General features: G+C 35.3%; 1 protein-coding gene across 1 annotated transcript in view; it reads right to left on the bottom strand.

Annotated features, from left to right (window-relative positions):
* The window catches only part of CWC27 (CWC27 spliceosome associated cyclophilin), a 283,584-nt gene that overhangs the window by 36,937 nt on the left and 232,830 nt on the right, over positions 1-13,817 (bottom strand). Inside the window, exon 13 of the mRNA XM_051991219.1 lies at positions 9,095-9,198. Within this exon, the coding sequence (XP_051847179.1) occupies positions 9,095-9,198 (104 nt within the window). The remainder of the gene's footprint in view (positions 1-9,094; positions 9,199-13,817) is intronic.

Genomic DNA, 13,817 nt, shown 5'->3' with positions numbered 1-13,817 from the left:
TTAGGTCTCCTTTGTTTCGAGGTTTTTCTCTTATTCTGTCTCTCTCCATGTGCTCATTGGCACCCATCTGATTCTTTCTCCATCTGTAGAAATACAAGCAATTGCTTTCTCCCCAGCAGTTAACCTACCTAGTTCTTTCTATTTACCACTTTCTAGATTTCTCCTCATCACCTGGAGATTATATTGGAGCTGCTCGCACTGGACACTGCTCTTCTGTTGGGTTAAAAAGCCTGTAGTCTCTCCAATTATAATCCCTTTCTCCCATCTGATTGCTTTTTGGCTGATTGATCATGTAATCCCTTTCTGCCATCTGATTGCTTCTCTGGTGACTGATCACTTCTAAAGACTCTCTGGATGTAACCTTAGCTGCCATCATGCCCCACCTGATGGCATGCCTCATCTGTCCTTTGTATGATATCTTGGGACTGGGCCCTGCCTCTCATTTCCCTGGGTCAATCTACATTCTAAGGTCCAGTAGAAGCCTTTGTGGCATGTTGGACATAGGATTTTAAGTCTTCTCTCACCCTGTCCTCTCACTCTATCTCTATACCTACATTGGGCTCTCAGATGTCCTATTTTTCCACATTGAAAGCATCAACAAGTCTCTCTAGAAGTCCCTTGCCAAGAGGAACCCTGTCTTCCCATGTTCATCATAGTATGGGTATAATAAGCATTTGTGCCCACTGTGGCACAGCGTCTAATGATCTCCTCTAAAGGAGCATCTTTGTGTAGTCTCCATATAATTCTTCTGCAAACCTCATTAGCGTTTTCTTTAGCCAGTTGTCTTATCATAATTCTTGTAGCTACATTTTCTCCAATGGTTCTTATGACAGCTGTCTTCAAATGTCCCACAAAATCAGCAAAAGGTTCATTGGGACCTTGCTCTATTTTTGTGAAAGCTTTACATCCATCTTTTCCTGGGAGGAAGCACCAAGCTCTGATGGCAGCGGCAGCAATTTGCTCAAACACTACTATGGGGTAATTAATTTGTGCTGAATTGTCTGCATACTAATCTTCACCTGCTAGTTGGTCAAAGGTGATTTGTATGTTAACTCCGGTTTGCCTATTTTGTTGGGCTTGTACCCTGCAAAGTTCACTATATTCTGAAAGCCACAACAAGTTTTGTCCTGGTTCTAAACATGTCCTTGCTATGGATTTCCAATCTCTAAGGGTTAAGATTTCATAAGCCAAATTCTCTAGTAACATCTTAACATAAGATGATGTAGCCCCATAAAGAGTGCAACCCTTTTTCAAATCCTTACTTTTTTCCAGATCAAAAGGAGTATGTCTTCTCCAATGTTTACTTGAAGAGTCAAGCTCTTCAATCACAGGGTATGCATTTATTAAATCAGATATCTCCTGTCCTTCTTTTTTTGCCTTAACCAGTGCCTTTTGTAATCTTGTCAAAGCTGCTGCACGGGTAGTGCTGATTGTGTTACTGCCTCTCGCCCTTCTCCTTCTCCCTTCACCTATGAAGGGTTAATTGAGGGAGATAAGTCAAGGGATAGGGAATGCCCTAATTTCTCCTGCTGTGAAGCACCACACTCAAAATTGTACTTAACTCTATTCTTATCTGATTTTTCATTCTTTTCACTTAGTTTATTTGGATCCTTCCCCTCCTGCTCTTTCTTCTTCTTCTTTTTTTATTCTATTACTTATATAATTTCTTAATTATATGTATTGAATTATATGTACAAAGTGTTTCTTTTGGAAATTGAGTCAGGTCCACTATCATTGTAGTACTGACATAGTTGCTCTCCTACTAATTTCCACTCTTCTGAATTCAATTCTTTTTCCTTAGAGAACCAAGGAGATGTGTACTGTACTGTTTCTAAAAGTTCAATGCTCTGCTCCCAAGTTACAATTAAACCTTGATTTTTTATCAGTCTGACCAAGCTTTTGACACATTTTCCTTGAAGAGGAAAAGAAGGCTGTTTTCTAAACATCTGTCCCATTTTAGATGAATACTACTTTAGCCCTTGACCAAGTTTCATTGTCTATTTTTGTACTCACCCTAATTTCTGGGTCACAGATAAAGGTTCCTAGTCCCTGTTCAGGTGCCAAAATGTAGTATTCTCTCTAAAATGTAATGTTCTCTGTTGGGGTTTTCTTGGGGTCTCTGGAAGCAGCCTTCATTTCAGTTCAATAATCACCACAAGTGCGGCCAGGTGTTAAAGTCCAAATCCTTTATTATCTCTTTCAAAATCCTATCTCTTTCACTTGGGGTTCAGCTAGTTTTCTAGAGGCCTTCGAGAGTCTTGGTTTCAGTGGAGAAGTGAAGGGGAAGAGCCTGCCACCAAGGTGGTGTGAGATGGGATGAATCTGTCTGAGTCCAAGGACTTGTACTCCAGCTTTCAGCCTCCAGTCTTCTGTTTGCTTGTCTCTCTGAATCTCCCTGGCTGAAGTTACTAGCTTATAAGCTCCACACTGAGTAAAAATCAATCATTATATCACTAGGAAACCATTATTTGTTGTAGGATTAAATCAATGCTAAACTAGATTTAACCACTGTCTCCTCAATTCCACTTAGTACCTTGTTCCAAATTCTGGCCCATAACATCTCCTTGTTGGATTAAATCAATCATATTGAACCATGTTAAATTAGATAACTGATGTAATGGGCTGAGGCTCGGGTTGATGCACTGAGGTCCCAAGCACATGAGACTAAATAGTAATTGGACCATACTCTATTAATATATAAGCTTGGAGAAAGAATGGCCCCCGCTCACTCTTTGTGCAAGTCCTGATGTGTTGTATAGGAAATGACAATTTTGATGGGTGGACGCAGGGGAGTGGAAAAGGAAGGGGAAGGAGAGACTGCTCGCACTGCCATTGCGACGGCCTTTTAGCTCAGATCTCTCTCTGCTAGCTGGCTTCCTGTCGCAGCTGCCCATATTGCTATCGCAATCTTTTTTCACCTCTTCACTTCAATAAAGATTGAAGATTTTTCCCTTAACCTGAATTCCTGACTCCGGGTGATTTTAAATACGCGGTCATTACAAACTATTGTCTTTATCAATTAGTACCTTATAAGAATCCTTTGTTTCAAGTTCAGAGTTCTGGCCCATAACACTTCAGCAAAAAAAGAAAAAGACTAATGAATATTAAATTGTATGTTTTATGGTGAAAACACATCAAACTATAAACATCACTCTTTTTAAGAAACATCATTGATATCTGAACTTCATAAGGAATAAAAAAAATGGAAGATCATAGAGTAAAAAAATTAGGAAGAACCTTGAAAGGATATATGCTTTGCCAAATTTGAAAGTCAACTTGAATTCTGTGGGTTATAATTTTCAAATGAAACTTGTGGGGTTTGAATTTGTTGGTGACTTTCCTGTTCAATAAAAAAGGACTTAAATGGCTTACAAAAAGGTCAAAAAACAATTATAGGGCACCAAATAACTCTTACAAAAAAAAAAAAAAACACACTCTGATGTCTTAAGTGTAAATGAATTAGAAACACATGGATTATATTTCTCTTTAAAAAAGTATGGATTTAAAAATAAGGGAAAAAGCCATGGCATATTTTGTGGTGGCTGAGTCCAAAGCATTTGAAAGATATTCTGCAACATTCAAGAAACTGAAATGAAATTGAACTTGTCTGGTCATAAAACAAAACCAAATTTTAAAGTTTGCATATATAAAGTACAATGATTACAATGATGTATTTACATGTAGGTATTCATAAAATTAACATTTACTGAACTCTCACAATATAGACAGAACCAAGGGGAGAATTGGAAATGAATCAAATATGATCCACATAACTGTATATTTATATACATAATATGACAAAAAATTTTATGCATAAGCTACATGTGAACAGACACATGCACAAATGTTTTCAGTTTGAATGGAGCGATTGGTGTTATTTCATGAATGAAAAAACATTTATTAAGGGCTTACTGTCTGGAAAATACTGCCTTAAAAGCCATTTCTATTCTGAAGAAGCAAATATTCTAATGGGGAAAGAGATATATAACAGGATTTCATCTGCCAATAAGAGGGAAGGTCCCGAGAGTCTTAAAAAGCAGAAACAAAGAGGATGGTAACCCATCTTTTTTTTTTTTTTTTTAAACATCATTTCCTTCCACAAAATCATATCCTTTTCTGATGCTGAACTTTGTGCCCGTGACACAAACTTTGGTGGAGAAAACTTTCTTTTCTGAGTATTTATGGTATCTGTGGCTGCTAATCTCCACAAGGACTGCTTCCCTGGATGATGGCTGTGGGCTGGTCTAGAAGCAGGATCAATGGGCTGGGGAAGAGAGCATGATTCTCTTCCTAATAGTGCTTTTAGACTTACTCATTGGTGGCAGAGGTCAGAGGCTGGTGATAATAGTATCAAAGATGGTGGGTTAATTATTTCCTCAAATCATGGCTACAGAGGCCAGGCTGTAGACTATTGAGCAAAGTTATTTCTAGGTCTCTTAGGATTTCTATCGAAGTCTGAAGAGAAGAAATAGATGAGGTGATAACAGTGGTTTGACTTGCCCAGCACATGCTATCTCTTGTCCCTCCCTTAGGGTGTCTTATTAAGTCAGATAGCATTAATTTCTGCCATTTCATTTGTACCAGCATCTTCAAATACATATGAAATTCCAAACATTTGTCAAGTTCATACTTGTTTGATTATATTCTTATGTTTTAAAAAAATGTGGATTCTCCTCAGATTTCCCCACTAGAGTGTAAACTACTCTTCAACAACAATGGACATGTTTTGGGAATTTTTAAAATATCCTGTCCACTCCTTCAGGACTCCTAATTTGCTAATGCTCAACCAATCATTTTGATTGAACAATTTTATGAAGAATTTGAATCAAGAATAGCATGGTAATAGAGGGAAGATACATAGTTTGGCAGAAAGAAGGGATTATTTCATTTCAGACTGCAGTTATGGCATTTGAATGGCTCACAGGCTAAAGAGGTGAATCATGAGTTGGGGAGGCTAATTTGGTTAGTCTGATGAAAAGAAACTGATCCAGGTTACGTGTAAGAGAAGAAAAGACTAGTTAGGGGAGGCTTCCTATGACACATATGAAGCAATGCTGAGGACAGAGTAGTTTGATAATGAAAAGAAAAAAATATCTCATTTTTCCACTCTTTGGCCAGCACTGAATAAAATTAAGGACAAAAAGTAAGTGCTCATATTCCATATTTTGTAATGTGGCTTTAAATGTCAATAAAGTATTCAAAAGACAAACATGCTGACAGAAAATAGAGATTTGAAGAAAGATTCAGGATTACACAATTAATAAATAGGCTTTTAAATGTTGAGGAGCTTAAAGAAGAGAAATGTTATGGAAGGAGTTCTATGGATCTATAATGGATAAATGAACACCTTTGGAAGATTGATTTTACTTAACAAAAGAAAAATATACTATTAAAATTTGACCTCTATAATGAGATATTCAATTACTTATAATTCACCAGTCTATTTGATAAAGGATAAGTATTATAATACTATAATCTAAGCCAGGTGTCAAATATGAATATATCCACAATGTTTCCGTAGTATGGCCCAAGCAGAATAAAATGTAATTGGGAAATATTTGACAAAATAAATAAAAATACAATAGGACATAGTTAATGTCAATACATGGTTTTCTAAGGGAATAAGCAGCCTGCAAGAATCCTTATAGCAGCCCCCATTTCTATCTGAGTTTGGTACCACTGCTCTAAATGATTGAAGATACAGATGTGTCCAGGACAAGAGCCCTGGAGCTGACATCAGAGAACTGGAATTTTAAACCTGTATTGGTGACTTACTATTCATATGATCCTAGACAGATCATTTTGCCTCACTGGACTTCTGTTTTCTCATCAAAATAAGATTTTCTCCCCTCCCCCCCCCCCCCCCCCCCCCACAAAAAAAAAAAGCCTTAAGGAAAAAAAAAAGAATATGCTTTGATCTGTATTTAGATACAATCAGTTTTTTGTCTGGGTATGAGTAGTATTTTTCATCCTAAATTCTTTAGAGTAGTTGTGGATCACTGTATTGCTCTCATGTAGGAATGTAAACATATAAACTTTATTAAGTTTATTAATATAATATTCCTTTCCTAATTACCTCCTTATACTTTTCCTGAATAGTATATTTGAAAAATCAAATTTCCTATTCAGTTCTGGTCTTTTCATTGTGAATGCCTAAAAGTCCTCTATGTCATTGAATTAATACTTGGTTTTGCTGGGTAGATGATTCTTGGTTGAAATCTTAGCTCCATTGTTCTCCAGAATATTATATCCCAAACCTTCTGATCTTTAAGATACAAGCTGCTAAATTTGGTATTATCCAGACTGTGACTCTGTTATACTTGAATTTTTCTTTCTGGATGCTTGCAATATTTTTTTCTTGACCTGGGAGTTCCAGAATTTAGCTATAATATTCCTGGGAGTTTTCATTTTGGGAAGTGATAGGTAGATTCTTTCAATTTCTATTTTACCCTCTGGTTCTAGAATACCAGGACAGTTTTCCTTGATTATTTCTTGAAAAATGATGTCTAGGCTTTTTTTTTTGATCATGGTTTTTAGTAAACTAATAATTTTTAATTTATTTCTTCTGTGTCTGTTTTCAAGGTTAGTTGTTTTCCCAATGAGATATTTCATATATATATACATATATATTTGGTTTTATTTTATTGTTTCTTGATTTCTTATAGTTAATAATTCTAATTTTCAAAGAATTATTTTCCTTAGTGAGATTTTGGACCTCCTTTCCCATTTGGCCAATTTTGCTTTTTAAGGCATTCTCATTAGTTTTTTTGTATTTCTTGTATCTTCTTTTGTATTTCTAGTAAATTATTTTCTCAGTTTTTTATCCATCTCTCTTACTTGATTTTCAAATCCTTTTTCAGCTCTTTCATAGCCTGAGATCAATCAATTCTTATTTTTCTTGAAGACTTTAGATATAGGAGCTTTGACTATGTTCTCTTCTTCCGAGTAGGTGTTTTGATCTTCCTTGTCATCATGGTAACTTTATGGTCAGAACCTTTTTCTGTGTCTGCTCATTTCTCCAGCCTATTACTTGGCTTTTAACTCTTTGTTAAAGTGGGATTTTGTTTCCAAGGTGGAGAGTGCATTGTTCCTTCAAGCTCTTTTCAGAGATCCTTCTAGGAACCTGAACCATAGGGGTAGCTAGGTGGATAGAGCACCAGCCCTGAAGTTAGGACCTGAGTTCAAATCTGATCTCAGACACTTAATACTGCCTGGCTGTGTGACCTTGGGCAAGTCACTTAACTCCAATTGTCTCAGCAAAAACAAAACAAACAAACAAACAAACAAAAAAAAAAATCTGATCATAAACATTCTTTTCTATCCTGAAACTGTGAGGAGTTTCCCTGTTCCTTTGTGGTTGTAAGTTCTAGTGTGTTAAAGCAACTGAGTCCTTCATGCTGGTAAAGAGAACTCTTGAGAGCTAAGGCCTCTGGAAGTTACCCCCATGCCCACTTCTGGTTTGCTGGTTTCCCAAGGTTTTTTCACTTTAATGACAAATCTTTCCTGCTGATCTTCCAAATTGTCTTTGGTCTAGAAATTGTCAATACTATCACTGATTCAGAGGCCTCAAAGCCTTTCCTGCTTTGCTGGTGCTGGGATCGGGCTGGGGCTACCCTGGTAGAGCCTGCTAACTAACCCTAAATTACCAGGACTGAGGAATGGACACCCATCCTAGTGCCACAAATCTTTCCTGATGGCTTTCTAAGTTGTCTTCACCTAGAAAATGTTCTACTGCATCTTTTTGTGTGTTCTGATGCACTAAAATTTGTTTAGAATCATTATTTAAAGAAATTTGGAGTGATTTACTCTTGCCACTTTGAGTCTGCCTCCTCATCTTTTTAAAGGAGGCATTATTAGGTGGTCTCCAAAGATTTTTCTATTTTCGAATCCAATGAACCTGAGGAAGTTCCAAGTGAGAAGTTAAAATACTGTTCACAACTTCTGATGATTAATTTGATTTCATGAGTATGTCACCAATTTAACATATAAAGATACTGAAGCTCTCCTGCTTAGGGAAGATTACAAGTAGTACAATAGAGAGTAAGGAATAAAAAACCTGGATTCTAGTCATGGATCTGCTGTTCAGTCATTGTACCTCATGACTCAACTGATTTCTCTAGGCCTTGTTTCCTTATCCTGTAAGATGATAGTGTATGAGATTTGTGTTTCCTAGTGTATTTCATGGAAACCTGGTGTTCCATGAAAAGTGAATATAGATTCCATGAAAAAATTCCAATGGTATTAGTATTTTTCCTCCTAAGAGATTAAATTATACATAAAAATGATGAGTGAGATTATGAAAATGACTTCTATTTGTTCCATAATTTCTCTAACTTCTATTTCTTTTAGGGATATTCCATATTCCATTCTACCTTCTGTAATCACCAGATTTATGTGTTCATTGATACATTTCCAGCACAAAAGTACTTTGTAGCCAGATTGGTCTGGGAAACATTAGAATAGATGAACCAGTGCTCATCATTTTTTATCTAAAATGGAAAGTTTTCTAGGTGTCAAAAAAAAAGGCAAGATCAGAATTTAACGTGCTGTCAATCTAACAAGTGAAGCATGAGCAGAGTTGTCCCCTAAGGGGAAAAAAAATGTTCCAGAAGCTGTTTTTACTCAGAGAAGTGTCTTCTACTCTTCCCCAAGCCAAACTCTACACATTCACTTCATCTTGCTTTACTGATTACAAGTCTTTACTCATATTATTTCTAATGCCTAGAATTCCTTTCTTTCTCTTTACCTGTGAGTTTCTGTGTATCTCTTAAAATCCAATCACCCCAAGTACATTGCCCCAAGGAAGCAATGTTTTTTTTTCATCTCAGACCTCATCAAAATTTTTGCTTGCACCTCTCTTATGCATTTGCCATATATTAATTTGTATTATAGCTATTTGTTCACGTTGTGCCCCCTTTTCCCAGTCTGTATATTTTATGAAAACCAAAATCTTATCTAACTTTACATTTTCTCTTAATACCTAGAGATAGCATGGTGATATGAACATTGTAGGTAACTGATACATGTTTGCTGCAGTAATTAAATTCCCATTCAGTATTTTTAAAAGTTACATTCAATAAATCAGAATCCTTACCATCCTTCATCATCGTCTACTTCAGTTTCAGAAGTTTCATTTTCAGGAGTTTCAGCGATGGCCTGATTAAGTTTAGATTTAAACTGATTCAACAGTGCCAGTGTCTGAAATAGCAATAGAGTTTTGTTAAATTTCTGACAATGATATATGCTGCTTTTAAAAATATTATTAGAGAAAACTTATCAGGTAGAAATAAAATAAAATTCTTATGGTGACATTAACTTCTGGATACAGTTCTACCTGGCATACAATAGGTGCTGCTTAGATACTTTTTCATGAATTCATTCATGCATACACTCATTCACATAAAAATGTTTTGAAGTTCAGAATTAGATAGATGTTATGGTATACTATACAGATCTTGTCTATATGAATTCTTTGAGATTTCTTTTCTCTATGTAATGAACTTTCCTTCCTCTTCTGTAATATTTTGAAGTGGGAGAAAAGGGACAGTTCTTAATTTTGGGAGCTTCAATGTATAAAATTTACTCTGCATAAATGGAAAATTTTAATTTTTATACATTTCTCATATTCATGTTAACTTACTGATACTCAACACTTAATGATATGACAACTATTTATCTTTTTACATATACAGTTTTAACAAGATTTAGATCTATTACATATATAGCCAATTCCTATTGTCTATACTTAAGGTGATTAGACACATATTCATTAAAATAACCCAGATAACCTTTCACTTAATTATGGGATACATTTAGAAATATACACAAAACTAAACATTCATCTACTGATTTCCTTTACTTTTGGTCTGTCTCCTTCTTTGCCAGAAACCTGGCAAGTAATCTTTGCCAGTAAGTCTGACTGTGGAATGAGGAAATCATATCACTATAGATCTGGGAAAAAAGGTTATACAGTAGAGATGCTGACTGGCTTATTTTTTTATCTTTACTTAGAAATAAATTTTTTTGTTGTGTTGATCTTACAACATCTCTGAAAATTTAGTAGGGATAATAATTATCATCAGCTTATTTTTATTGGTAAAGAGATAGACAGGCCCAGATACTAAATGAGCTAGTTTCCTGTGGTAGTGGAGCAAGTCAGTGTCAATGCTAGAACTAAGACTCAAGTTTTCTGATTGACAGTCCAGTATTCTATATTGCCAGAAATACAACATGAAAATGCAGAATCCCACATCTGCAAGTTTTTAAGTTAGTGAAATTTCTAAAATGGAATAATGAATCTGATTCTCCAACTCAGGCTAGACACTTGCATAAACCTGGAGCAGGCTTAAGTTTGTGAATTAGGAGATGGGGCAGAATGAGTTCCAACTTTTCTACTAGGAGTGGAGCAACAGTTTTTATATCCCCATAGCTCCTACAGTGTTTGGGGTGTAGAAGAGACTGTGACTGGTCAAAATGATTTAATAACAATTTTAATCCTCTGTTAGTCATAATAGATACATGATTTATAATTGAATACTTCTTTGCTTCACCAGCTATAAAATTCAATTTGAGGAGAGAATCTTTTTCATTAAGTTTAATAGATACTTTGTTGTGCTTCTTTTGCACAATGAGGAACAGAAAATGGAGCAGAATAACACCAATCACAAAATCACAAGTAGATTAGGTTAAAATACACAAGTAATTTTCAAAAGAAGAAATACAGACTATCAGCAACCATAAGAAAGAATGCTTCAAATTTTTAACAGTAAGAGAAATGAATAGTAAAATCAATAGGAGATTTTATTTCACATCCATTAGATAGCAAAGATGACAAAGGGAAAAAGGGCTAGTATTGCAGAGGTTATGGACACTGGCACACACTGGATTCTGATGGCAGAAATATGACTTAAGCCAACTGTTCTGTAAACAATTTAAAATCGAATTTTAAAGCTCATTAAATTGTATATAGTCTTTGCCCCAGTGATATCACTACTTGGCATATACCCCAAGTAGGTCAAAGAAAGAGAAAAATGTCCACATATACCAAAAATATTTACAGCAGTACTGTTTTAGCAGTAAAGAACTAGAATGAAAGTAAGTGCCCATTGGTCAGGGAATGGCTGAACAAATGATGGTATATGAATGAAATGTAATATTACTTCACAACATTACTTTCAGAAATGACAAATATGAAAATTTTGGCAGATGAGAATGAATTGGTTAGGAAAAAAATAAACAGAATCAGAAAAACTATTTACACAATTATGATGATATAAAGAGAAACAACAAGGAAAGAAGGTAGAACTCTGATTAATCCTCTAAGCAGAGAGGTAGTAGCCTCTATGTGTGGAATAAAGCATATATTGTTAGACATGATAATATGTTGATTTGTTTTATTCAGCTATATTTATTTGTTAAAAGAAAGGATTCTAACGAGAAAGGAAGAAGTTAGCTGAAAACGATAGTAATGTACAAAAAGAGAATTAATAAAACATTTTAAAACAATCCAATCCCTAATTAATATCCTGATATGCCCAATTTCCTAAAATGAGTACACAATATTAGAAAACTTGTGACTGTTTAACATGTATATAGTTATTATAAAAATTTACTAAAGGAGACTCAAAATCATTCCCCTGCCTCTAACATCTTCCCGATTATTTAGCAAGTATTAAGGAAGAGGGAGAGTATCAGAGTTTTAGAATCTAAGGATAGTCAATACCTGCAAGTTCAAATTTTGATTGTAAGCAAGAGTGATGGGACTGGGTTTTTTTCCCCCAAATGTTTATGTCCACAAAATGCTATTTTGATGCCTCATGAGAGTGTGGAGATGACTGAATTCTTGAAAACTATGAGTGTGAGCTCTGATGGTCTCTATCATGGTGATAAGATTTTGAATATGACCTTGTTAACAAATAAGAATCTGAATTCCAAGGCTCAACCCAGCTTTCTATGGAAAGGCCTAAAATCATTAGTAAGCTAATCACCTCCTTATGGAATTATTTTGGCCACAACAGCTCATAAAACAGACAGCAGTAAAAATATGAGCCCTTTCCATTTATGCCATTGTGGTGTCTGGGTGCCAGGAAAAGTGTCAGAAGGCTCTAAGATTACAGTTTTTGGACTATCGATAAAATTCAATTTGCCTATTGATCTATATTTTAAATATGAAATGAATGAAATTAAAAAACAGAAAGATGTTGCAGTAAAATGGAAAGATGTTTCACAGTTGTGCCTTGTAGATGCAGAGTAGGAGTTGGAGGGGAGTATTTTGTTTTTAAAAGAAAAATTAATTCTTGGGATACTTGTTTTTTATATATTACCAATAATACGTATTTTCAAAAAGACCATCATGAAAATAATTGCATAACTGATAGAGAAATTCTACAAGAACTTGACAAGAATTTCTAAATCAAATTATCATATAGTGTCATGCTTGCTGATTTCAGAGCAGAGAAGAGAAAAGGTGAGGATGTAGAAAAGTTCATATGGAAAGTTTAATGCTCATACTTGAGGTGGCAGTCTCAAAACAAGGACATGAAAAGAGTTGGTAGATGTTATGAATTCGAAGGGATAGAGATTTACATTTTTGTGGAAGGTACAGTACATATCAACCACAGGGTACGTAGAAATTCTACTGTAGGTGCTATGCCAGTGTTTCTCATCGATTTCAAAATAAAATCATGGTGAATATAAGTTAATGTTCTTTGTTTGTCTGTCTCTGTTTTCTAACAGTATGGTGTAAGGAAAAGAGCACTCGACTGGGAGTCAGGCAGCCTGGGTTAAAATCCAGGTTGTGCCACTTAATACCTGTGAGATCTTGGTAAGTCACTAGACTTCTTAATGCCTGAGATTCCTCATCTGAAAAATGAGGAGACTGGAATACATGGCTATGCTAATTCTTTGCTTTCAAATTCCCAATACCTGCAGCATAGCAGGGGCTGAGGTTGTTGTCCTTCATCTTCAAAGAAGAAAAAAATGACATTATTATGTTGGAATGAGACTACACTGTGTCCAACTATGGTTGATGAGATATGACTAATATGAATTTGGAAGGCTAGAGCCTTCAACAGGATGAATCCAAATACTCCATATGACATTTGAGTCAAGATGTCTGTGACTTTAGACATCTCCTTTTTCTTTTGAGCTACTGAAATTCTGCTTTGCTCCTAAGGCACATCACTTCTTTGATATGGGTACATAGGATTGGGTCATTCTATGTCAGTGCTTCCTATGCATTAATTCCAAACTCCTTCAGAGAGACTTTCAGTGTGTGTCCTTGTATTGCTTCTTCTGACTTTCATGTAAGCACCTGCCTTGTGTGAATTCTACCTTGTTTGTATTGAATAAAAGCCTTTTAGGCAAACATACTTTTGGCAGTCTAATAAGGTGGCCTGCCCATCAGAATTGCATTCTCTGTAATACTGTTTGAATGACTGGCAGTTCAGCTCCTATTCCTAGTCTTCAGTAGAGTCAAATCAATTCCTTATCAAAATGGGTGTAGATGCATTGTGAGAAAAGATAGAGTTAAACAGAAAGCCAACATTTAAATTGATCTGAGAAACATTTTTTAATAAAAAATAAAGTCATAAAGAATTGTGACATCACTCTAACTTTCCAGAAATATCTTACTTTAATCAATTACTCGAAAGACATTTATCAAGTGCCCTACCACATGTAAGCACTATTCTATACAACTGGGATTGAAAGATATTAACAGTCTGTCTTCAAGGAGCTTTTATTTCACTGATAATTTTCAGTGCCCCATGGCAGCTCTCTAAGAGAAGAATTACTTATCTGCATTCTTGGCAAGATAT

This window comes from Antechinus flavipes, chromosome 1 (assembly GCF_016432865.1).
Source record: "Antechinus flavipes isolate AdamAnt ecotype Samford, QLD, Australia chromosome 1, AdamAnt_v2, whole genome shotgun sequence".
NCBI classification, from domain to species: domain Eukaryota; kingdom Metazoa; phylum Chordata; class Mammalia; order Dasyuromorphia; family Dasyuridae; genus Antechinus; species Antechinus flavipes.
This window is presented reverse-complemented; position numbering and strand designations above follow the sequence as displayed.